The following is a 27,051-nucleotide window of genomic DNA, read 5'->3' on the forward strand; positions in this document are numbered from 1 at the left end:
AGAGAAAGCTGGACATCAATGCACATTCTTGGGCAACTTTCTCCTGCTGAGAAAGATAAGTGTGGACAGAAAGATGAGGGCTGGTTGGGTTAACAGAGTTGGGTGAAGCAAAGGACAAGGGCAGGACCCTGAGGGCTACAAAAATAAGCTGGCATCTGGCTATAGCCCCATTCTTTCAAAAATTTGCCCCTCTAACCTATCCCAACACAGCTGCTCTTCATCTTAAAACCGTCAGTCCCTCACTGCCACCCATCCCTTTCAGTCCATGTTTTCTCCTTTGTTAATATAGAAACCAAGGGACTTTAGTCACTCTCTTGCCAGTAGCCCCCAGAAATAAATAACTAGTTTAAGGTAAAACCACTAATAAGTGGTGAGGCCAGTCTGAAGGTTTCTGTATATGTGTGTGTATGTGTGCATGTGCGTGCGTGTGTGTGTGTGTGTGTGTGTGTGTGTGTGTGTGTGGCTGTAGTTTAACTACTACTTTATATGGCCTCTTTGGTTGGCATGGTGATGTCCCACCCAGACTTTGTTTAATGAAGGACTCAGTGTCCCAGCAACTGTGAGACTTCCGCTCTCAGGCCCCCAGGGATCCCGCAGCTGCAGAGAGCTGCCTCACCCAAGTTCACACCCCTGCCTGGCAGGCCACATCCAGTGACTGAGCAGTGAGGGCGAATAAAGGCCTGGCCCTCTCAGCCCTGCTTGGGACTGATTTGAAGGGATCTTCTGTCTCCAAAGCAACCGGTGGATCAGCTGAGGCTGCCCTTGGGTCTGCATCACAGCTCACCTTTTCCTCTACCCTTCCTGCTTCCTCCCCCTCCCTTCTGGGGGTGTGGATCCCAAGGGCACTCCTTAGTAAACTTGCTCCACAGTAAACTCTCTCTCAGAGTCTGTTTCCCAGGGAACCCAAACTGAAACAGCCTCTCAAAGAAACAAGAGCCAGACTCTGCGGTTACAGAAGTCAACACTTCTCACCTTTCCCAGAGACCCTCCCAAGTGTTTCAGAGAATGTCAGGCCTAAGAGGAAGCTGGGCACACCTGCCCCTGGTCAGGGCTAGTCATTTGGGTTTCGGGTGCATAGGGCTCAAAAGAGAGGGTCTAATCCAGGGCCAAGTCAATGCTCCCACACTAGGAATGGGGATAGCCTGCTGCCCAAGCTTCGCTGATTCTTGTCTCCCTGGTCATCTTTCTCGGCGGAGGCCGGAAGTCCTAATCTCAAATCCCCGTTTTAGACAGCCTTCAGATGAGCACATGATAGAAATTTTCAGGCCCACATCTGCTACACCATTGCACTGTGATCTTAGTGACTGAGAAATAAACACATGACCTAGGCCAAAGCAAACAAATTTCAGTGCTTTTATTTCAAGTTCATTGTTTCCCTTACATTTTATCAGTTAGAATAAGAAGTCAAAACATGTCAGGAAAAAAATCAAGGCATGCATCAGAAAATAAAATTTCATTTTTTAAATGTGATTAAGTATTATAGGAATGGAAAATGGGAAATGGAAAAAAAATCAGTACTTATATATTTCAAATTTTGCAAGCTTCTCCACTTCACATTTTAATTGCTCTTTTAAATCCATACAATCACTATATAAAGTAACTAAGTAAATGATTTAGGATATATTTCTTTATAATGTCTGAAAATTTGTGGTGCTTGGTTTTCAATTGCTAGACATCTATGAAGATTTCATCTGTGCTAACCACTTAATTAGAAAAATATGCAAAGTAATACTATGGTGGAAATTTTCATATTTAATAGGAAGAAAAGTTAGTTTCTATATTAAGAATGGAGTATATTTCATTTAATTAGAATATGTGCTGCCTTCTAATCCAGCTAATATACATTTCAGTCAGCAGCAAATTGAAGCTGTATGTTATCAATGATCGCTCAGATCATTCTAAGTATCTAATCTGTGCTACATTAAATAACCTTATTTAGGTAACTGCTTTAAACATTTTGTAGACTCAAGTACTTCTTAAAGTTTTCAGTTATTGATTTTCAAATCTTCTTTGTAGGTATAAGCCTCTCAGAAGGGCAAGCATAATCACGTTTCCTGCCCAGTTGGTCTTTTCCTTTGATAACCACCCCTGTTACTCTACTAGCCTGTCAATAAGCATTTAATGAGAACCTGCTGTGGGGCTGAAGCCTCTATGGGGGCCTAGAAGCAAACAAAAGATTAGGTCTGCCTGGAGAAGCTGACAATCAGGTTGCTGGTTTTCATGAGCATAAGCCAGCATGGATTTGCTTAATTTTCTTGTTTATCATCAGCAATGACAAAAGATGTTTTTTAAAAGGTGTACCATTAGCTCTGACACTGCCCTTAAGCTGATAGAAAAGAAAATAGTTCCCATTAACTAACAAAAAAATAGTGACAAAGTCTATGTAGAATCCTGTGGTATTGTCTTCAGAGGTTTGCATAACCACAGATCAGATTTACACTATAAAGTACTGGACTGGTTTTTAATTATCCATGCATTAAGTAAAAATGTGTTCTAATTTTTCATGTTTAAGAGTAAAATGTCAGGACATTTTTGTGGTTTCCTCTGACTAGTAAGACAGGAGGGAGGTTTTTCGTGAGGATTTCCAACCAAGCCATGTACAGCCAATCTGATATAGATCCTTTTCTTGCCACCGGAAGGCTCCTGACAGCATGGAAGAAAAGCAGAAAACAAAGGTGACAATTACTACAGACAGTAGCATCCCTAGTTGTCTGAGCTATTTAATAAGCAGTGTCCTGAAACTTTTATACCTCTCCTCCCCGAAATGAAGGCACTGAAATTATTTTGAATATAGATATTACACCAATGTATTTCTCAGATAATACAAATATCTATAAAGCAGAACAGTAGACTTAGGCATTGTAGAGACAAAACACAAGTATAAAATTTCACTCTTCTTTAAATAGAAAATATGATCAACCAATACTTCTCCCCCTTTTTTGGCAGAAATAATTTTTCTCAGTAGTTTAAAGCTCTTATATTTGGGAGAAACCTTAGAAACCAGCTATCAAACCACTCAGTTCAGGAGACCATTTTATATCTTTGATGGATAGGTCTCCAGGCTAGATCTTGCTTGAAGATATACTATCTACCTTTGTACATATGAGCCAGTTCATGAGCTATCAATGTGAAATAGTTGGAGATCTTCATATTTAGCTATCAATCTTTAGGTAAACGAACATTAATATTTTCAGCAGGTGCACCCCTAAAATTTGTGGGGTGAAGGGTCTCACCTTGGCCTCTCGATATATGGCAAGGAGCCTTGTGAATATGCAGTGGATGCCACACCTCAGGAGCACCTACCCAGCGAAGGGGCCTGTGAGCCTTGTTAGTTGGCATGAAGCTCGTTAGCAGGGAACCCAGGGCCAGGGTCCTGAAGCAGGCCTTGAGGGGCAGCCCAGGTTCTAGGTGGGCACTGCCCTGGACCTTAGAGCAAGTGGGGCCTTCAAAAGCCCCTGGGGCCCAGTTTTCTAGGTTTTAGGGTGACATTTATTTGCCTTCACTGTCTAAAATCCCACATGTTCCTTTTTTTTTCTTAACTTGACACCTAAATAGGCATGAGCTTTTCAATTGATTAACCCATTTACTGAAGATTTCTTTGTAATATTCTTAAATGTCTGCAATGTTACTTACAGGACTATCAGGTTAGCAGCTCTCGAGTGCTCCTGTAAGAGTTCATTCAGTCGAACTTGGCGGTAACTCTGTGGACAACATTCAGATTTTGTTGAGGGCTGTTTTCCCAGAATTATGAATAAGAATTTCTCTTCTTACCTCAAATTATGGACAAGTAGAAAAACCTCATTTTAAAAAATATTACAGTTATTTCATTCAGGATTGGAAACATACCGTGTTTTAAAAACTCATGAGAAACTTTAGAAATATAAAGTATAAAACCAGACTGTCCTTGTGCTATAGTGGCTTATTAAAATCTAAGGGAGGGACGAAGCACCCCATATGGATAACAGTAAAAAGATAACAGTAAAATGTGAATGGCCAGTTCTGGGACTAGAAAAATGAAGAAGAAAACTAACCTAATCTTGATACCAATTTGATATTTTAAGACTATATATTAAACATTAGTCTACCTTTCTTTAAGCTCTTTGGATATTTTGTCAGCATAGGGAACTGGTTTCAACTAAAATACCACCAAAAGACTAACTTGGGCAAATAATTACAATGGACTATTTTGCAGTGATAAGAGTAATAATGTATATTATTATTACATTTCACTGGTTTCAGAAATGTATATTATTATTATATTTCACTGGTTTCAGAAGTGCAATTTGCTCAATTATATGAAAAGTCCTTGTTAGAATTGGGCAGTTTAATACACACAAAGTTTATGATTCTTAGCTCAGTAAATAGTCTCCTAAATTTGAAAGGTTTTTACTATCTCTTGCTCTAATTTGTTCCAACTTCAGCTCCTAATGTAGTTTATTTACATTTTGTAGTTTAGAGGTCCTTGTAGTCCTTACCTTGAATGTCCAATCCAACTCAAATGCCAATTCTTCTACTTTATTCTATGTCCCTGCCCTTTTCATCTTCTCATCATCATGACTCCATTCATTGCAGGCCAGATGAGGGTAACTCCCATCTTGTGGGGTTTTCTAGAAAAGCTCAGCATTTTACACCCATCCTGTGAGCCTGATCCAACTTTCAGCTTCATTATACAAATTTCATATTTTCTCAGGTCCCTATGCTAGTTTTCATCGCTATCTTTATAATATTAAAACTTGTTGTTATTGGTCAAATTGTGTGTCTATCTTTATCTACTTTGCATACATATTGACTTAAATTATGTTAGACTGATGGGTCTGTCTCCTATAAAATTAAACTTGAGAGGCGATTTTAAAATATCTATCAATAACCTGTGTTTCTTTAAAAGGAATTGATTTTATATTAAATGAATAAAAAGTCTTCTAAATCCTCATATCCGGTAATATAATTGAAAAGCACTTGAAAAACGAAGGATCTTAAATAATGAAATCCTATAACAGATACATTACTTCTTGATCTTTAAATCAACCACTGTTTTCTTTTTCAGACAGAGAGCAAAGTAGAAATTAGGGACGACAAGTCTACCTTTTCCTTGATTGCTTCCAGTTCCGTATCTGTGATTTTCCATGGAGTTTCTCTCTTTAATTTCTCAGCAGTTGTTAAATCTTTGCAGCTTTCATGGAGACGGTATGGTTCTATCATCTCTTCAAAGACTTTCCAGCTGAAATAGGAAGTATAAAGGAGGCCTCACGATGGGAAGCTAACACATTATTTCACAGATACTCTAGGTTTGACTGGCTCTGCTGGCTGCAGATCAGAGCTGCATGTCATGGAAATCTTTTAAGAGTTATCTTTGCCAGGGACATGCTGTGAGTAAAACCGTGACTATAGTACTGCCTCCCTATCCAAGGAAAGGCCTTAACAGGTTTGAGACCTTGTTAACCTTCTAGGTCTTAGATCCTCAGTATAAGCACACAAACACATAGATAGCAACTATTCTGCAAGTACATTTTCTACGTAGTATAGCCAAAGACAGTTGTTATGTAGACACTTTAGCCCATAAATGAGTTTCCATCAGCTTATTTTATAGATTCCATAGAAGACCTGTGTGAATTAATGTAGGAGATAAACTAGGTTCCTTGGGATTTGGGTAGGGCTGCCCTCCTCACCTTCAGTCCACATGGTAACTCCCACTCATGGCAGGCAGGAGGCTCTGGGCAGGTGGGAGAAAGGCAAGGGCTCCCACAGGTTTAGTGGCTATAGAACTATTTGAATGTTGGCTGCAGATAATGCAGCCTTTGTCTTTCTGCTGTTGTTGCCTGAGCTTTTCAAATTACTATTAGGTGCATGTCAAAAGAAAGAACAAAAATCAATAATATTTTAATGTCTAAAAACCTGAGGCCGTTTTAGAGTAATTAAGAAGAAATCATCTAGTAGAAAACTAGTAGTATGTCAGCACTGTGGAACATTTAAAAAATTGCTGAAAAATCTCACTCTCATCTTTCATAACAATCTCATAAGATCTAGTTTTTTAAACGATAGAGCAAAACAAAGCTTATTAACTTACGAGGGTAGTTGTCTTTGATATGCAACTCTAAGATGATCTCAAATGTAAATACTTTTCTTCTGTTTTATATAAAGTAGCTTACTTATAATTTAGTAACTTTGGAATAAGTGATAATAAGATTCAATGTGCTGTTTGTTAGGCTAAGAAATCAAAATATGAAGCCATGAGTTCAATGATCTCTTCAGTTGGGGTGATTTGGGATTCTCAGATCAGAGTGCACAGATAACAAAGGAGTATGGTATGCCTAGCAGTGTGCCTTTGTTGAGGATTGGAAAAATACTTAAAGCAGTAGGTTTCTGAGAAGTTGGCTTATTTAGAATGGTAGACAATGACAAGGAAGGAAGAAGATTGATATGCCCTGTTATTCTTTCGACCACACAATACTTCTACTTGCAGTTCATTCCAACAGTGCTGGGCTTTCAAAAGGATCTTTGGTGATAATCAGTGTAAAGGTGCTGGCCTAGGAGAGAAGAGCCTGGGTTCTACCATGAGCTTTTCCACTGTCCTCCTCGACATAGGTAACCTGGCTATAAAAGGGGGTAATGGTGGCTGTTCAGAGCTGACATGAGGATTGGTTTGAGGGTCAGTGTGATGATTTGGGTGCAAGTGCTATAAAAAGTGTGCAGTTCCTGTAAAATCAAGGCATTCATTTACTGCACAGCCACAGGACTGAGGTTAGCAACTGAGAGGCTCTCTGTTTAAGCTCCCCATACACCTATTTTGATCAGGATAAGAGTTTTCTTTGCATCTTAGCCCAGATGCAGAAAGACCAGTTCAAAAATAGTTTCCTAAGAAATAGAAGGTGGAATGAAGGTTGCTTGTTGTCTCCTCAGCATTTATACTATGCTTCCCCATTATAGTCTGGGTGGGAATGACTCCATCCCCAGCATCAGCCAATCAGCACAATTCTTCTATTCCTTCTGCTAGAGTGGTTGGTCAGCATAGGCACATAACCCAGCCACCCTTGATGAACGAGGACCTAGCATTCCAGTTGACCATGGCGACTGGTGCAGTGACTTAGATTGGTACAACCTAAGTGGTGCCTATGACCTGAATTCAATGACTGAAGAAGACACAAACTTTTTCACTGAACACAAATTAGCAAATTTGTAGTCCTGGTTGCTATGGGCAGTCATCTTATTTTTATTAGCAAAATCAACTTTGACTGATGATTTCATAATGGAAGGTACAGTAAAGAGAATGGAAGAGAATTAGTCCTTGGCTGCAAAATTTACCTTCCAGATCAAGATTTGCCTGAAAGCCAAAATACACTTGGATTTTTCAGTGATGTTTGAACATAATTTCTATTACTTAAGTCTCTATTCTTTCACATGCAATTGAAACATGCTAAAGTGACACAGAAGGTTATCCTGGGGCTGTATTTGCCCAGTTGTTTTCTCTGAACCCTTACTACTCTTTGCCTATGTTTATCTTTGATTTCTTTACCCTAAAGTTCGCCCTTGAGCTGGTAATTTTCTTTTATTTTCTTCCTTTCTTTTTTTAATCCTCACCCAAAGATATTTTTCCATTGATTTTTAGAGAGAGTGGGAGAGAGAGGGAAAGACAGAAACATTGATGTGAGAGAAACACATCAAACGGTTGCCTCCTGCAAGGGCCCCAACCAGGGCCTAGTCTGGGGAGGAGCCTGCAACTGAGGTATGTGCCCTTGACCGGAATTGAACCAGGGACCCGTAAGCTGGCACTCTATCCACTGAGCCAAACCGGCTAGTAATTTTCTATCTTCTAGCTAGGTGATCCAAAGCTAGCTCAAGATTTCTATTTTGATTCTTATTACATTAATTTTCTTCTATTTTTTAATCAACTATAGAGTAGGCCAAGCATTACATGCTATTAAAAATAAATGAGAATTAATTCAATTAAAAATTAACTTCCAGCTGCCCTGCCTTCCTCATCTTGTTCTTCATAATAACAAAGTTTAAAATTGTTTTAATTGTGTACAGTTTTGCCTTAATTCATATAAGGTTTCTTCTTTCCAATTAATGTACTAGCTGTTTTTTTATGACTACTCTAGCATCTATAAATTATCTAGTTAATGGCTTCTAGTTTCTCTTTGATTTCTAGATAAAGATTGTTGTCTTTTTGGCCTATGACTTTTAATTCAGTCTATACAATAAAAAATGAAATCCAACCACGAGAGCTTTTCCATTTTTCCTGGCTCAATTAGTTTCTCATTAAATTTGCTTTTGTACTCCCTCTCACCCTTGTTCTATCATATTATAGATAATTTTTCTGTGATAAAATGTCTCCATCAAGACTTACTGATGTTTTATTGGTAGTTGAAAGATTTACTAAACACAATTTAAGGGCATTTAACATCAGCTTTCAACATGGAAATTTCTGACAAACTATTTTTGGTATCCTGTGACCAAAAACAAAAACAAAAAAACAGTGATCAGGAGATAATTGTTATTGGTAGATAAGGACTGCCCAGCCAAGAAGGCCCAGATGGGAGCTGGAATTGAGTGCTCTAAGCTTTGGGCCCTGGGCCCAGGGCTGCATCAGCCCAGAGAAAGAGTTCTCTTTCTCTAATTGAACCGAGGAGTGGCCTTTTTAAATGATCACAAAAGTGCCAGATGTGCTACCAGTGGCCACATGTAAGATTTACTGAATTATCATTCTTTGTTCTAAAATTTACATTCAAATATTAGAACAGTCATTGCCCACACCAGATATGTGACTGCTCTCTAAAATAATATGGCATCACTTAGAGCCGAGTCTGAAGAGAGGAGGATCGCGCTTCCAGCACACCTCTTCTTAATATGAGGGCACATTACTGCAAAAGTTCTTTAATTCCAGCAAGAACGACCCCTACTCCCCCATCTTCCTCAACACTTTGAAATATCAGGAAAAAAATATCCAAGATTGTGAAAATGAATTCATTTTTTCCTGAGAAAGGGAAATAATCTCTTCATTGCAGGATGAAGAGGCTATATAAGAAACACCCAATGAAAATGGTGTCTAAAATAAAATTTAAATACCAGGAACGAAGCAACAATGCCTGGGTCTCTGCTTCTTACTACAGTTCATAGAGTTTAATCCCTGAAAAGTGGAAACTATGGTACAAAGGTCAGGGGTAGTAAGATGAAGAGTGGCTCAACTATTCTGGGCAATCAAAGAATGAAGAGGCATGGTTTAGTGGAAGAAGTTCATCAACATTCTCAGTGACAGGACAGAAATTATGGGTATGAGAGGGTGACCAGGGCAGAGACTAGCTTGAAAGGAAGGGAAGGAAACAAGGATTTGGGTAGAGAAAACCATGTTGATGGGTAAAGAGGCAAAGATATAGGAATAAGTTAATCAATAAGGACAATCCTTAGCTGCTGATAATACAAACAACAACAAGAAGAATTCAGCTATAAGTAGGTGACTAATTTGTACCCAGGGTTTATAGAAAATCCAAAGTCAGTAGGGGACACTGTGACTACCCTTTAGACAATAGTAAATGGCCCTGTACTTGCAGAGCATTGGCAGGTTCTGGCCTGTTCCTAAGGGTCACATACTAGGGACTATTGGACCTTCTGTGTTATGAAGGAGAATGTATTTCCACCAGTTAGAGCAATACATGAGCTCATTTGATCACATCACTGCAAATGCCAAGAGGCAATGACTTAGGAATTAAAATTCTTCAAATGCAATGTGGAAGGCTACCAGAGATTGCATGAAAACCCAGTTCATATCAAAATATTAATTCCACTTACAAAGGAAAATTATAAATGTGTTCTTAATTTTTCCTAAGTATTTATAACTATAGAAATATAGGAATGCATTAGTGGTATATATGATATGAGGAAATATTACATAGTAATAACCTAGGTTGACCCTCTCGATTATAGCTATCATAGTTAAGGAGTTTTGTAAAGCCATCTTAAGTGACCTCATAGCCTTGGAGGAATCATGAATACCCTCAAACAGCATGAAGTTCAAGGGGGTTGTTCACTAAATAAAAATGCATCCTTAATTTGGATGATTTTCAGATATTAAGCTCATATAGGATAACAATCAAAATAAGGAAGAGGATGAAGACTTGAGGAATGTGGAATGGCAACCCAACCAGAACAGGAAAGAGAAATGATGGTCAACAGAAAGGAGAAGAGGTCTAACAGGCAGGTGAGGACCTGAGACACACTGAGACCTTTGTGACTCTCTCTACTCTAATCCTTGGAGGCCTCATTCCACACCAAATCAAACCCATAAAATCACATCCAGATGCAATAATAAACATGATTTTGAACTGTATACAATCAAAAACATAATTGCTAAATTATCACTCTAAGTAGTTCACTTAACTTACAATCAGCTATAATTTACAGATAATCTTCTTGTATCTCTGGGAACTCCTGTGAAGATCTAACCTACAAATTGTTTTTAAATATCATGGACGTGACAAATTCAGCAATTAAAGAGGGGTGAAATGATGTTATGTTTTGAATACATTTAAACAGTTATTTCTATTTTGCTATTTTAAAATTTTGGAGCCAATGCATTTTCTTGCCAGGCTTCAGATAGTTTTAAAGAATGCCTTTGGACTCTCAGAGGCTCGAAGTGTTGAATCCTTAGTGCCTAAAAGCTCAAATGGCCATGGGGGGCCGATACTATCATTGTGCCAAGAAGACACAAGCTGTTTCCACATCTCCACCGGAGCTCTCCAGCCGGATGCCTCACCAGTAACGTTAAATAATGAAACCTCGCCCTGACTGCTCAGGTTAGAATCCTTCCTGCTAATCTTGCCACCATAGACACCTAGAACATGAAGGGCAATTCTACAATGCCAACTAAACTGTGTTTCTACAATCCTCCCTCTCAAGCTCATCTTCACCACACAACTTTTCCTTCCATTAGAATGTACTTGATAGTGCTATGTCGTGATTATTTGAAGTCCCTTAAAAAAAAAACTCCTACCAGGAAGTCACTGCAATAAATAAAAATGAGAGAGTATCACAGATTTTAAAAATCGACCTTGTTAAATGTTTCATACCTTTCTTTGTTTGGCTTCATGTTGATGTCACCAATAATATGGATCTCCGCAAATTTTATCCTAAATTTGCTCAGAAGGGAAGCCATTCTGAAAATATAAGAAAAAACACTCTGTCATGCCATATTTAGCTACTTTTCAATCAAAGAGTTTTGTGTTTAAGCAATCATGTTTTATTTCCACTTAGTTTTCAGAAAAGGCTTTGGTTAGTGTTTGATTTTCATTATCGTGCTTGATGAATATAGGAAGTGTGGACCAAGCTATTTCACTGAAGGCAAAGAGAAATTCCTGTATGTGCAGTCTCTGGAAATAGCAAACCCAGTTCTGCATTTATGTTTCAGGGAAAATAATGTAGAGCTCTCCAAGTGTCACTATCCTTTGAAAACAGGATAAGTTTTAACATGTATTGCCTTTTATTTTGCTGATAATTTTTGGAGTTTATTGACAAATTGATAATTATATTGTGGACCCTAAGAAAAGAGATGCCTATCAAGAAGGGCTCCTGGTGGCTAACTGGGCTCAAATTTAAAAGCAGAGCCTAGCAGCTGTTTCTAAGCAGGGCCCTCTCACACAAACTGCACTTCAGGGAAAAGCCTACACTGATCTACCTGCTTCCTGCACTGAACTGCCTGCCTGCACTGAGTTCCTGCCATCTGAGCCAGCCCTTATAAGGAAATTATTGGAATTGTATTTCAACCACTAGGACTGAAACTTTCTTTTTCTTTTTTTTAAAATCTTTATTTTTCAGATTATTACAGATGTTCCTCTTTTCCCCCCCATAGCTCCCTCTACCCAGTTCACACCCCACTCCAGGCCTCCCCGCTCCCACTGACCTTGTCCAAAGGTGTAAGCTCTTTGTCCAATCTCTTCCCACATGCCCCCACAACCACTTCCCCCAGAGAATTGTCAGTCTGCTCCCTTTCCATGCCCCTGATTCTATTACATTCAACAGTCTGTTCTGTTCATCAGGTTTTTTATTCATTTGATTTTTAGGTTCACTTGTTGATAGATATGTATTTGTTGTCACTTTGTTGTTCATAATTTTTTTATCATTACCTTTTTCTTCTTCTTCCTCTTCTTAGAGAATACCCTTCAGCATTTCATATAATACTGGTTTGGTGGTGATGAACTACTTTAGCTTTTTCTTGTCTGTGAAGCTCTTTATCTGACCTTCAATTCTAAATGATAGCTTTGCTGGGTAGAGTAATCTTGATTGTAGGTTCTTGCTATTCATCACTTTGAATATTTCTTGCCATTCCCGTCTGGCCTGCATAGTTTCTGTTGAGAAATCAGCTGACAGTCATATGGGTGCGCCCTTGTAGGTAACTAACTGTTTTTCTCTTGCTGCTTTTAATATTCTCTCTTTGTCTTTTGCTCTTGGCATTTTAATTATGATGTGTCTTGGTGTGATCCACTTTGGATTCTTCTTGTTTGGGGTTCTCTGTGCTTCTTGGACTTGTAAGTCTATTTCTTTCACCAGGTGGGGGAAGTTTTCTGTCATTATTTCTTCAAATAGGTTTTCAGTATCTTGCTCTCTTTCTTCTTCTGGCACCCCCATAATTCTGATGTTGGTACGCTTGAAGTTGTCCCAGGGGCTCCTTACACGATCTTCATATTTTTGGATTATTTTTTCTTTTTGCTTTTCCGGTTGAGTGTTTTTTGCTTCTTTGTATTTCAAATCTTTGACTTGAGTCTTGTGATCCTCTAGTCTGCTGTTGAATCTCTGTATATTATTCTTTATTTTAGTCGGTGTATTCTTAATTTCTGATTGGTCCTTTTTCATATCCTTGAGGGTCTCACTGAATTTCTAGGAGGTTTCTAGAAGATTCTTGAGTAACTTTATAACTGTGGTTTTGAACTCTATATCCAGTATTTTGCTTTCATCCATTTCTTTCATTTGTGACTTGTTTCTTTTTCTCTGTATTTTGGTTGCTTCCCTGTGTTCGTTTCTATGTACTGGGTAGCTGCTAAGTCTCCTTGAGTTGATAGAGTGGCCTTGTATGGTAGGTGTCCTATAGGGCCCCGTGGCTCAGCCTCCTCAGTCACCTGAGGTGGATGCTCTTGGTGCACCCTTTTGTGGGCTGTTTGCATAGTCTTGTTGTAGTTAACCCTTGATTGCTGTTGGTATCACTGGGAGGAATTGACCTCCAGGCCAATTGGCTGTGATGACCAGCTGTGTCTACACTGGAAGATCTGTTGCACAGGAGACACCCTTATGGGGCAGGACTTGCTTCAGTGGGGCTTTGGTGCTCACTGAGTCTGCCCCTTGAGTGTGTCACTTATGGATGTGAAGAGTTGTAATCCGGTATGGTCTCAGACCACTGGTACACTGGCTCTTGGATCTCCAAGGAGGTGCAAGGTCAGCCACTGTCTGGGGCCGCCCAGCAGGAGCTACAGAGACATCTGCAGATTCCTCTGTTTTGTATGGGGTTTGGAAGTGCCAAGATGAGGCCCACCTGTGAAGCAAGGCAGGCTGCCGCTGCCGGGCCTTGGGCCTTCTTTTGGAAGCTCTGGGGCTCTCTGAACCAGCCGCGGTTTGACAGGTTTTAGGCGGAGAAAGGATAGGCTATTCATATACAAAAGCCAATGCACACAGTTTGGGGCGGGGTTGTAAATTGGGTGGGGCAGGGTCTCTGAAAAGCACCAGGGCAGAGCAAACAGCAATGGTTGCCAGTCAGCCCTGCACCGGAGAGGTCCCCAGGTCTCTGCATCCCACACCCCCGTGCAGGAACAATGATCGCTGCGAGCACCTCTGAGAGAAAGCCACCCTCTCATTCCTGTACCAATGCCAGACAGTCCAGTTTCTCCCTGTATGTGTCTGGGTCACCCAGAGTCTTGCTCAGAACTGGAGTTCAGAGCAAGCAGGAGCTTGTATCTCTCTCCCGATTAAAAGAGCAGCACATCCAGGTGCCAGCACTTTCCATGCCTCCGCACCTCTTACCAGTCTCACTGTGCTTTCTTCACCTCTCTAGTTGTGGAACTTCCACTCAGCCAGCTTTCCTGTGGTTCTGGGTGGTAGTTGTTCTGCCTTTTAGTTGTAATTTTGATGTGGTTGTGAGAGGCAGCAAGTTAAGGTGTTTACCTATGCCGCCATCTTGGTTCTCTAGGACTGAAGCTTTCTCAGTCCAATCAGAGCTGCATAGCTATAGGATCTTCACTGACCTATTAGAGCAGCTCCATTCCGACCAATCAAGGCTGTGCTTTTTGGACCAATCAAACTACGAGGATTCTAGTACTCATTTGCATGAGGACAGACCAGTCAGGGACCAGGGGAGGGAACTTCTCTCTACTAGTATAAAAGTCCTCGCCTCTCTGGTTTGGAGAGTGCACTGTCCCTATCCACCAAAGACAGAGAGTGCCTTTTCCCAGCTAGAGCTGAAACACCGAAGTCTCCCTGGAGCAGGGCACAGCACAGCAGGAAGAGCAGACTGGCATAGAACAGGTCAGCACAGGTGCAGGTGGAGCAGACTGGAGCAGAGCCGAGCCTCCTTGCCCCAGGGCCACCTCACCCCACGGCCATCTCACAACCATGCTGTTCCACAGCTGTGCTGCTTCAGAGTTGAGCTGTAACACTATTGAGCTGTTCCACAGCTGTGCTGCTTCAGAGTTGAGCTGTAACACTATTGAGCTGTTCCATAGCCATGCTGTTCCTGGCAGTTGTGCTGTATCACGAATGAGCTGTTTGCACTGAATCAAGTTTCCTTCTTCTCCGCACCCCAAATTTGGGATTCCTATTGGCATTGAATTGAAGCCAACAACCATCAGTTGACAATATATTTTTATATATTAGAGGTTTTACCCCCTGGCAAGTGAACATTTTAATATAATTTTGAAGTTATAGAAAAATTGCAGGGATAGTGTAAAGAAATCCCAGAGTCATCAATTGTTTATGATCTGCCCCATTTGATTTATTATTCTCCTTTTCTCTCTTTATTTGTGCCTATATCTACACCTTTCGCTCTTTCTTTCTTCCTCTTTCTTTCTTTCTTTCTTTCTTTCTTTCTTTCTTTCTTTCTTGCTTTCTTGCTTTCTTGCTTTCTTGCTTTCTATCTACCTGCCCACATACCTACCAAAGACATTCTCTTATAGATAGTACAATTTTTGAAATCAGGAAATTTAACATTGATACCATACTATCATCTAACTCACTAACCAGTTTCAACTTTTATCAGTTGTCCCGATAAGACACTGGAGGCTTTAAGAAAATATAATTGTTATAGACATCATATTCATTTCCAGTTTATTATGGCCCTCTTTAAGAGAAATTAAATACACAAACCTCCTAAGAAGGGGAAGAAAATATAAAAACATCACCGAGTAAGAGCCCATCATGATTTTGTGATTTCTGGGAGTAGGTTCCAGGGAGGGCTTGGGATTTGGACATGCCCCAAGGGACTGAGGGCTGCTGAAGGTCCTACCTCAGGTTTCCTCCAGAGACCTTCGGTCACATCACATTCTCCGCACTCTTGCTATCCTCACAACTACCCATCAGCACTTCACAAGTAAATGAATAAAGATACAGACTAATAATAACTCTTCCAAACTACAAATGAGATCCAGATATGAATATAGTGACTGTAGCCAAGTGCTGCAGCTCGGAGGTTGCAGGGCTGGGAGGAGGACCAGGTGCCGTCTCTCAGTTATCTTTGAAGTGAGCTGTGCTAGAGCGACAGCTGGGAATGGACAAGTTCAAGTCTCTCAGAAGAAGCTATTGGACACAAATTCCTCCAGGTGCTTCCTTTCTGGGGTACACTTACTAGTCAGAACACAGTGAACATTATACAAGACTAGAGGCCCAGTGCATGAAAATTCATGCACCAGAGTGGGTCCCGCACCCCAGCCTGCCCCCTCTCACAGTCCAGGAGCCCTTCAGGGGATGTCCTACTGACGGCTTAGGCCCACCTCTGCGGGAGGCGACCAGACCGATCAGGGGAAGGTGCCGCCCCCATCACCCTGCTGTTGCTGCCACTGCCGGCTGCCATGGCTGCCTTGCCCTGGACCCTCACAGATGCTGCGGTGGTTTTGTCTGGAAGGACATCTGGAAGATGTCCAGTCTATTCAGTCTAATTAGCATATTATCCTTTTGTTAGTATAGATAGATAATGACACTGTCATTCAAGACCTGAGATGAGGCTCCTTTTTGAAAGCACTTGTGGCAGTGGGTAAATGGACTTGAAGACAGTGATTAGAAAACTTGCACAGATAATTTATTGACCAGAAAACCAAGTTATCATGAGGCCTATCATGGAGGCTTTGTCTTTATATTGGTTGTACCTCAAAAGACACGTACACTTCTTATAAATTAAAGTATTGGAACAACAAGCATCCAAAATGTTCTAACACACGAGTGATAAGTTACTTACGCAATTTTTTCTTCTTCAATGCGGTTAACCTTTCCTCCTACATAGATTCTTAATTTACAGTCTTTCCATTTTTTTCTGAGAGTCAAGATATAGGGGATAAGGAGTGTTAGCCCTGAAAAAAAAAAAAGAGTAAATTATGACAGAAAAGATGAGTATATCCAGCTGAAAGGAAATTATGGCTTTCCCTCTTTTTTCATTCCACACCCACAGCTCCTAAATCATTTAAAGTCTTAGGAGAACACAGAAATGTTATTCTTTAACTGGTATCTTTTTCAGACACCTCCCCATGCTGTTTGTTATATTTATCAACACAGAAATTCTTCTCCCTAGTGTACATTCCAGAAAATTTTACCTCCATCATCAAACAGCCACCAAACATCAATTGTGCCCTTTCCTTGCTTCTTTTTAAATTGGGTGCTGGCTTCCACCAGCTTCTGGTTGAACTCCCCCACGTGCATGGACTGGATGGTGTTAATGCTGCTGTCTGTGATGAAAGAGAAAGTAGTATATCCATTAGTCTTTGGAGGAAAGAAACAAAATAACGTTCCAATAAATCTATTCAGGAAAATAGAGGAAGGGTCATGCATTCCTAACTATTTTTTATGCTTATAGGTAAATAGTGAGCTCTTTTCTCTGAAAAGAGGAGATAAAGGTCAAATCCCACAGTAATATTAATCACCTTTAGTAGATCAAAATGTTTGATATTGGTTTTATGATTATAATTTTCATTGTGGATTATTTTCAAGTCCTTAGTAATTGGTCTCAGAGTGGAATTATTACTTATACATACAACAATGCTAAATTATCTGAAAAGAAAAATCTTTATTTTTCCAAAAGTCAAATATAACTCAATTTAATCACACTTTCAGATTTACTTGAAAGTAAAACATGTGATGATCAAGTTTTCCCGAAATAAGCAAGTGAATTGGAAGTATTCCTTCATTAGGCTATGCATTCACTTGAGTGCAGTTTTGATGTAAATTCCATGAATGCCTGGATTGTAAAGGCAGCCAGGGATAATGTGCACCTTGACCTTGTATGACCCTTCGGTCCTAATGCCAGCCTGCTTTACTCCTCTGCTTTCTTTTCAAGGAGTCTGTGAATCTAAGATGAAGCCATTTGAATTATTTGAATTTCTGTGAATGAGATGAAAAAGCCAGGAAATATGGAAAGAGAAAATTCCTTTACTTGAGCTATATTTAAGGGTGCATATAAAATACTTAAAAAAATTTTTTAATGCAATTTCCAGTCTAATATGGACACAATGAAAGTGTTCTAGGGAACTAGGCCAGTGGTTGAATCGGACCCTTGTTTCTTTGTGCCAGCAGGGATTTCTTTGTTACACTGGATATATTATTTCTTATTTCCATGTCTTTCATAGTTGTGACTTTATTGCTTATTTCAAAGAGACGGTGTCACTGTAGTGCTTAGAGAAGAGCCGACAGCCGCTCAGAGCTTCCTCTCTGATCTAAGAGGTTCTAAAGATCCTTTGTTCTGTCTTTTGCTGTTTTCATGTTTTGGGCCTGTCCACTCTGAAGCAATTATCTTATATTGTTTTTATCTCCCTGGGACTGCTGAGGGAGAAAGTAAATGCATTTACGGAATGGACCAAATTCTGCCCCCACTTACATGTATATCAAAGCATCCAGAGGACTCAAGTATGAGCACCTGGAAGCAGAGTTGGTCTTGATCTAGAACTCAAAGAGTTGTTAACCAACTAAAGCCCAGAGCAGTGAAGGGGCCTACATTAGAGCTGTGTCTGAAATTTTAGGTGTTGAATATAAAACATAATATTATTTTGCTTTTCCAAACAATGAGACATGTTGACTTTCAGAGGAGCACATTTTTGCCTAAAGTATTGTGATGCAGAAACAGGTTCCTGAATAATAACAAGTCCCCTTTTATTAATAAGTACATTAATGCTTTCCTGCTCCCTCTCGGCTCCTGAATAGTATTGGGCTATGGCTTTGAATTTTCCATTGCTTTGCAAGACTCTACGATTGAATGGAGCAGATTCAGTGGATAGATAACTCTTCTCATGAATAAACCAAATATTTGGAAAGGAAAAGAAGATAGTAGTTAGCATCCAGATGGTCTTATCCTAATATTTACACCCTTAAAGTCCCGATATACCACTCACTTAATATTTAAACACATCATTTTCCTACAAAATGGGTATATATAAGGGTGACAATACATATTTGGCTCTCTTAATAGCCCATACAATAGTTCAGGTACCCAAGGGTACCTCTAGTATTTGAAGGCATATACCGGTATAAAATTTTATCCTTGGGATATAGTAGGAAAACAAGGAAACAAAACCAAACCTTTTCCAGGGTAGGAGATAGCCTCTTCAGAAGGCTGGATTCTGTCAGCCCAATCCAGAAGCCTGCTAAATCTCATTTAAAACACCAGTGGATGACTTCAGTAACTATGGGATTCTTTGTGCGTGACAGAAATAAATGTTAATATTCTAATTTTATACCAGCAGAGGTCGCTGTGGACCTCATTAACTTCAAACTGCCGTGTTTATGGAAAGAGCAATTTTCAAAAAATAAAAATAAAAAATCAGATGTTTAATTCACCTGTTTATGAAATTTATAGCAAGATTTCTCATTTTCTGGTCCTCTGTTCATGGGATGTATACCTGATATTCAGATATAAGTGCGCTACTGAGCCAAAATCTATATAGGTAATTAGTATCAATAAAGTTCAAGTCCAGAATTCTGGTCTGTGACAAAGATGCTTTTTTTGAAATTGGAATTCTAGCTGGATCTCTCATTCAAACACCTGAAATGTCTACAAGATGTGTGTGTGTGTGTGTGTGTGTGTGTGTGTGTGTGTGGTGAGGTTGGGTGCTGGTTTGTAAATTTTAACCCTTTTTCATCTTAACTAAGAAATTTCTGTTTCATGGCACTCAATCTTCTCCCTTACCAAATATTATTTTCAAAGAAAGTTTTTACAGTAAGATAGTACAAAGGGCTTGGCATTATTGATAAATGACAATAGCTTCTACTTTTCACTCATACGACCTTCTTGAAAAAATGTCTTCAGTTCTTAGTCAAGGCCTTCCAAGATCTTAGATGCTGACTTCTCACCCCTGCAGATACTGAAGTCACCTTGTAATATTGCTTATAAATATAACAGTACTTACCTTTCTTAGAGGTTGGCTTAGTAATGTTCAACTTGCCAGCTTTTTTAAACAAACCGCGGATGCCTCCACCTCCTTCTTCACTTTCATTGTCTTTGATAGTGGCTTCCAAAGCCAGCCTCTCCTGTTCTAATTTCTCCAGCTCATCTGGTGAGAGAAGACATGATCGCTTACTAAACTCAGAGAGAGAAAGCTTGTAGGAACACTCTTCTATGCTACTTTTATGTTAAACATGGACTATATGCAATAACATGATTGTTATATGATTTTTTCCTGAATTATTATTAAAGAGAAATGTATGTCAGTAAATTATATTCAGAAAATAATAACTACCCAGAAAATAGCTCTTTGTTAATTATAATAGGTGAAGTCACTAGGTTTTTTTGTAAGGGCTATTTAATGCCATCTTTACTCACTTCTGGCAAAAACCAAACAGCCAGACCCACTGAACATAAGATCTTATACACTGAAAGCCACTTATTTCCTGGCCTGAGTTACTGCGTCAGATATTTCACAGTGGAAGTGACAAAATTGCAGAAGTATACTGGGTATATATCAGGCACACAATAATGCCTCCTGAACTGAAACATAAAACTAGAGAGCAAGAATTAAGAAAGATAACCAAATCTTATAATAAACTTTATGGGCTCTGAATACAAATTACAGTGAACAATATCCACCAACAGTTCTTCCCGACAAGCAAAATACTTTCTGGAGTGACCGAAGTGAAAGAAGTAAAAGCTGAGATGTCTTGTGCCTGTCTGAACTCAAATTACTAAACAGGGTCTCAGGACACTCGAGTCTGGAATAAGAGTCGGGCTGTGCAGAATTTCCTGCCCATGGTTTAGGTCCACTATCCAAACTTGGATGTTGTGACTGGCTACCTTTTATCTTTTTTGGATTCTGATTGTGACGAAAAATTCCTAGCGGCTATATAATGCATTGCATCATTCTCTGACCTCAGCCTGCGTTGGATCAGGTAAGTAAAGACTTCAAAAGCAATCAGATGGCAGTGCTAAGGAATGATGGGCTTTTCACTCACAGCGAGCAAGGTGGCCCTCTTGTCAGATCCCTCATCTTCTTGTCTGCTGAGAACGCAGTGTAGAAAATGAGCAAGGTTCCGAGACAGAGAGCAGAAAACTGAGATTCAGTGATAGGCAATACTGGTAGGGCTTCTGTAAATGTCAGCCCTTAGAGCCTGTTGCCTTATCTATCTGGGAAGCGAAGCTATACAAACTCTGAATTTATCAATTATGCACTAACTAAATCTGTCAGGACAGGCACATCCCTAGACGGTGCTGTTATTCAGCTGCATGGAATTGTCTGGCCCCTTTCCAGGTCTTAGCAATTAATCTTTTGCCAGTGGCATGAGATTTAAGGTCAAATCACCCATGTGATTTCCCCAAAGCTTCAAAGGTTCTCAAGACCAGCAGCTATAGAAAATCTGAGAAATTAGACTGATGGTATTAAAGCTCAGACAGGAGTTGCTTACCCCTGACTTTTGAAAGGTGAACACAGGCTGCATTGCACGGGGAGGTCATGACCGATTACAGCTCTGCTGCTGGCTTTATGTGACATGAAGCAAGTCATTGATTTTCTCTATGCCTCTGATTCTCTATCTGTGAAATGGAAAATTGTAACCTTCCCCTTTCCCTAGCGCTGCAAAAAGAATAAACAACAGTTCTGGCATGGGGCTTTGGAGCTCCTTAAAGAACAAAGCAACCAGTGCATTCTCTAGGCCGAGTATTTATGCAACTCCTGGAAATGCGCTTAGTCATGCAAAGTAAAGTGAGTATTTTGGAAAGCCCGGGATTTATTCTAGCAGTCACTATTTATCACACACTGTCTAGGTGCTGGGGACTGTGCTGCATGTTATTCCTCAGCAACAACTCTGAGATAGTTACTACGATTATTCTCATTTTCTGGATGAAGACAGTGAGGATCAGAAAGGTTGAGTAACTTGTATGATGTCACCCAGCAAGAAACAGGGTTCAACCACAGAGAGGTCTGCTTGATTCCAAATCCTGCATGCTTCCAACTTTGAAGACCTATTGATTTTGGCTTATTACTATTATTTCAGAATTGTCTTATTAACACCCAACCCTTCATCCTCAGGGGAACCGGAACACTCAGGCACATGGTATAATGTAAGTTAATTCCCCAAATTATAGCCCCTCAATTGTCAAGAGAGGACCCTAATGGTACAGGTACATATGGCAGGCTGCCCAGAGTAGCAACATCATCAGCATCCTGGCCTGGGTAACAGCCCCCCACCCCCAGCTGTCATGTACATTTTTGGGGTGCTGCAGGGGCAGCTGTAGAGTAACTGCTCTCTGCAGTCATCTGGAAGGTGCACATTTGTGAGTTTCTTTGGGGGCAGTGGGGAGGGGTTCCTTTGCTCTCCTTTTTTGGCTGGCTCCAGCACACCCCGTGATTAGCCACTAGTTGCCATGTACTTTGTCCTCTAGTTTGGACAAAGGAGAAGAGAAGATAAATCCTCCTCTGTAACAGAGTCAGCTGGCTGAGTGCACTGGGAGCTGCTCCAACAATTTGCTTGAAGGTATGTACACAGCCCATCCTGGACAGAGCACACTGCTAGCTCCCAGCCTGAGAGACAAAACCAGACTTGGTTTGAATCAGGCAGATTCAGCAGTTCTCTCGAAGACGATGGAGACAAAGTCTATTCTAAAGGCTACAATCTGCTTGCGTGGCCATCTGGAATAGGCACCGAGATTTTGCAAGTTCTTATTAGAGTTAATTCTTAATTATTCACTTTGTAGGTAATCTAAGGCCCCCTTCTGTGCCCTCCCTCCCTTTCTCATTTCAGCACTAAGGAGCAGTGATGTTTGATGCTCTGTACTGCTTGCCTCTGTTTGCATAAGAAATCAAGAGCAGACTTGTCAACACATTTCTTTCAACGGGAGTGCTGGCTAGCTGACCATTAGTCACAAGATGGGTGAGCCAAGGTAGAGTGAACGGATAGATACATCACTGCGACCACCACCACCATCACGACTCCCTTTGTGACCTTCAGGATTCACAAAGCCCTTTCCACACAGTATCTTATTTGATCCTAACACCAGTACAGGGATGCAGGCAGAGCTGGTAATAGTCTCCCCACTTTAATGTAAAGGAAACTTGGGTTCAGACAGTTCAAGTGATTTGTCCAAGGTTGCACAGCTGGTGAGCCAAGCCTTCTGCTTCTAATTTTTTATCAACCTTCTTCAATGATGTGCTCTGACTGCCTGTTGAAGGAATACCAAATCTGCAGTTTGTTAAAGAAACCATCCACAAATTTCCGACTCAGAGAAATTTACATAATGCTCTACATTTCTATAATACTCTTGCTTCAATCTTTTTTTTTCTTCTAGTAACTATCACTGTGGGGCACAGAATATAGTTTTAAGATACATGTGTATTTTATCCCCACTAAACTGCAAACTCCTGGAGAGTAGCTTAAGTTATATTTTATTACCGCCACTTATTGAGAGTTTATTTTGTGCCAGGTACAATGCCAAACACTTAGAAGCCATCATATATTTTAATGCAAAATAATAAATCTGTAAGGTAGGTACTATAACTATTCCAATTTGAAAATGTAAAGTGAAACACAGAGAGGACGAATAATTTGACTAAGGTCACACAGCCAAAAAGGGTCAAGCTGGGATTTGAACCCAGGTCTGTCAGATTCCAGACCTTATGTTTCTACTTCACATAATTCCTCTCTCCCATTCTTAGTTGAGCCCACACCTCTCTGCTAGTGCCTACCACCAAAACAAGTACCCAAGAATAGTTTGCTGAGAAATAAAAAGAACAGGTCAGTGCTGTTAATATAGTCCAACACATTTGAAAGTATTTTCTCTATAAAGGGAGAAAAATGAGTGGATAGTTGCCAGGAATGGGGGCAAATAATGTGTGTGTAAGGGATAGGTATAAAAGACAGTGTTTGAAAGAAGTGAAATGAATGCTGTATACAAAGGTATGGAAACAGGGGCTGATGGAATATGACAGAAGGTAGGACAGGTGGATTAGGTGGGAACTTTAATTTTCCATGTTAGATAATTCCATACTCCATCATCTCGGAGAGCAACAATGAGAGAGAGAGAGAGAGAGAGAGAGAGAGAGAGAGAGAGAGAGAGAGAGAGAGAAATCCTGCCCTATTCTCATTCCAAGATGAAGGGAATCCCTAAGGTTGGATGAAAAAGCTTAGGCTTTAGGGTCTCTCAGTTGAGTGGGTTTCTAACCATTTGTTCAAACATAGCCCCAAACATTTCTCATAGTGAAAACAGAGAGTGAATCCTGAGCTGCATCTTCATGCACATGCCAATTCACTTGAATAGTAATTACTCTATTTTCTTTTCTTTTTTTAAAAAATATATTTTATTGATTCTTTTACAGAGAGGAAGGCAGAGGGATAGAGTTAGAAACATCGATGAGAGAGAAACATCGATCAGCTGCCTCTTGCACACCTCCTACTGGGGATGTACCCGCAACCAAGGTACATGCCCTTGACCGGAATCGAACCTGGGACCCTTGAGTCTGCAGGCCAATGCTCTATCTACTGAGCCAAACCGGTTAGGGCAGTTACTCTATTTTCAAGTGCTTTACAAATTGACTAGAGGCCCGGTGCACGGATCCATGCACTGGTGGGGTCCCTCGGCCTGGCCTGCAGGGATTGGGCCGAAACCGCCTGGTGCATGGATTCATCTAGGGCGTATCTGGTCTGTCTCGCCCAGTCCCAATCGGCCAGACCCCAGCAGCAAGCTAACCTACCATTCAGAGCATCTGCCACCTGGTGGACAGTCATAGCAACTGGTCGAAAGGTGGAACAAACTGTTGGACACTTAGCAAGGCTTTTATTATATAGGATTGTGTGGTAACCAACTGGAGTAACCATATTTTGAAATTTAATTTAGTTGCCAAGATTGCTTCCACTGTTGCATCCTCAGTCTTTTCTTTTTAAAGATGTCTTTTAGAAACAGGCAAGAGTCTACTCATTACAATTCCCTTTGAATTTTTAGGAGAGTAGTCAATTATCTCACAACAGAAGGGAGAACAGGGGAACCTCCTGAGGAATGGCATCCCTCCCACTTCACAGCATCCTTTTTCTTTATTAATTATTCAATTATGCTTTTTTCCATGGTCAATCAACTCAAAGCTATAAATGCTCACATGAATCAAGGAGCCATAGCCTGGTGAAGTCTAGTTGAACTGAAGGCAGGAAGCAATCCTGCAGTGGTCACCTTCCAATCAAGCAATTATTTACTACACTGCCATCTGTCTTTATTTTGCTAAGCCACTTCCTCAGACACAGCAGAATCCCCATGCTCTGAGATGGTCATAAATCGTGCAGCTCTTACATGGAACACTTGACCGCAATATATTGCAAATCACATGTCATCACTTTAGTTCCTACCAGAATAATATGGACTTTTTGTTGAAGTTGGAAAACTTGCTGAATACCCCTGGGAAATGAACAACATGAAATACTGTGTTTTTTTTGTGTTGTTGGGCAATAAATTAATTTATTAAGAGACACTATCAGCTACCAGTATTGGATGAGTTGCTGCAGTACGCAAGTGAGAGTGTTATGAGCATCGATCTTATTTATACAAAAGTTATTCTCTTCACATAAGCCTGTGACACAGTATAGAAATGATTGTCATTAGCTGGCAAATTACCTATAAAGCTGATTTCTATTCACTGCTTTATTAACTATAGTATATAGGCACTCAGAATTGCTAATATTTCCTTTAAATTATAATGTGTGATGACACCTTGGTGCCTGTGTTGGAAAAGCTATGATGATAATCATTAACATAGCATAATGCAATACTTAAGATTTATCAGGCTCTTATTAAGCCTTATATTACAGTATAATATAATGAAACACAAGCTTATTTCTTCCAATTCAAAATCTAATATGAGGGTTGTGTTGTAAATTACATAAACTTCAAAACAATGCATGGAAATGTGGCGTAAAGTTAATTTCTATCATTATGCTGTTGTTTTTCTGCATGTTCTTCATGTAGTATTTGTGTAATGTTGTTTTTTGTTTACCCCAGATAATTGGTACTTCTAATTATTTTATTAGCATCCAACTGTATTTTCCCTTTCTTGACTAAGAAGCAGAAATATTTCAAACATCAAAGTTGATATAAATCAGATACTTCCCTTGGGAAATTAAAAGGGGATGCAGTTCACTGCCAGGATTCTTTCAGAAATACTACATACAGAATGAGCTTTCATTTTGCTTTATAGAACTAAATTGATGGTGCATTTTGGGGGATGGAGCAGTGAAGGGTGGGAGCCATATTTTTTCAGCTACATAACATCTTTCAGCTTTAAGAGATCAACATTTATATATATAAAAAGCCAGTGACCAGGGAAGAAACCAAGATGGCAGCATAGGTAAACACCTAAACTGCTGCCTCGCACAACAATATCAAAACTACAACTAAAAGACAAAACAGACACCATCCAGAACCACAGGAAAGCTGGCTGAGTGGAAATTCCACAACTAGAAGGAAAGAGGAAAGCACATTGAGACTCAGAGGAGCTGCAAAAGGCTGACGTATGGAGACACACGCATACAGAGAGGACGGGCGGCTGAATGCATGGGTGGCTCAGTGCGCAGCTGGCTTTCTAAAGTGGGAGGGAGAAGGAAGCTCCTGACTGTGCTGAACTCCAGTTCTGGGCGAGACTCTGGGAAACCAGACTCATTCGGGGGGAATCTGGACTATCAGGAAAAGAGAAAGCACACTGAGACTCAGGAGCTGTGGAAGGCAGAGGTCCGGAGGCGTGTGCGCACGCGTAGAGAAGACTGACTGCTCAGTGCACGAATGGCTGAGTGCTTGGCTGGCTTTCTAAAGTGGGAGCTACTAACTGTGCTGAACTCCAGCTCTGGGTGAGTTTCTGGGAACCCAGACTCATTCGGGGAGAAACTGGACTGTCTGGCAGTGGGCGAAACTCGAGGACGGCTTTCTCTCAGAGGTGCTTGCAGCAATTACTGAGGGACACTGAGACCCAGGGATCTCATAGGGCAGGGCTGATGGGAAGCCAAGGCTGTCTGCTCCGCCCTGAAACTCCACCCCATCCAAGCTGAGCACAGAGGCTTTTGCAATTTTGCAAGTCTTGTCTCATAAGGGTGTCTCCAGCACAGAAGTTCTCCCAGTGTAGACACAGCTGATCCTCATAGCCAATTGGCCTGGAGGTCAATTTCTCCCAGTGATACCAACAACAATCAAGACTTAACTACAACAAGGCTGTACACACAGTCCACAAAGGGGTGCACCAAGAGTGTCCACCTCAGGTAACTGGGGAGGCTGAGCCACTGTGCCCTATAGGACACCTACCATACAGAGCTACTCTACAAACTCAGGGAAGCAGCAGCCAACATGCAGAGACAAAGAAACAGATCACAATTGAAAGAAATGGAGGAAAGCAAACGACTGGATATAGAGTTCAAAAGCACGGTTAT

At 40.5% G+C, this 27,051-nt stretch overlaps 1 protein-coding gene across 2 annotated transcripts in view; it reads right to left on the reverse strand.

Moving 5' to 3' along the window:
• Positions 1-1,326: 1,326 nt before the first annotated feature.
• Positions 1,327-27,051, reverse strand: part of SLC12A1 (solute carrier family 12 member 1) — a 94,987-nt gene continuing 69,262 nt past the window's right edge. For both annotated transcript variants that reach the window (XM_080645638.1, XM_080645639.1), the window contains 7 exons: positions 19,575-19,718; positions 16,773-16,904; positions 16,421-16,532; positions 11,061-11,147; positions 5,083-5,218; positions 3,634-3,701; positions 1,327-2,643 (listed from right to left, as the gene is read on the reverse strand). In XM_080645638.1, the coding sequence (XP_080501764.1) occupies positions 2,508-2,643; positions 3,634-3,701; positions 5,083-5,218; positions 11,061-11,147; positions 16,421-16,532; positions 16,773-16,904; positions 19,575-19,718 (815 nt within the window). In that variant the 3' untranslated portion in view covers positions 1,327-2,507. The remainder of the gene's footprint in view (positions 2,644-3,633; positions 3,702-5,082; positions 5,219-11,060; positions 11,148-16,420; positions 16,533-16,772; positions 16,905-19,574; positions 19,719-27,051) is intronic.

This window comes from Plecotus auritus, assembly GCF_963455305.1.
Source record: "Plecotus auritus genome assembly, chromosome: 1".
Taxonomy (NCBI): domain Eukaryota; kingdom Metazoa; phylum Chordata; class Mammalia; order Chiroptera; family Vespertilionidae; genus Plecotus; species Plecotus auritus.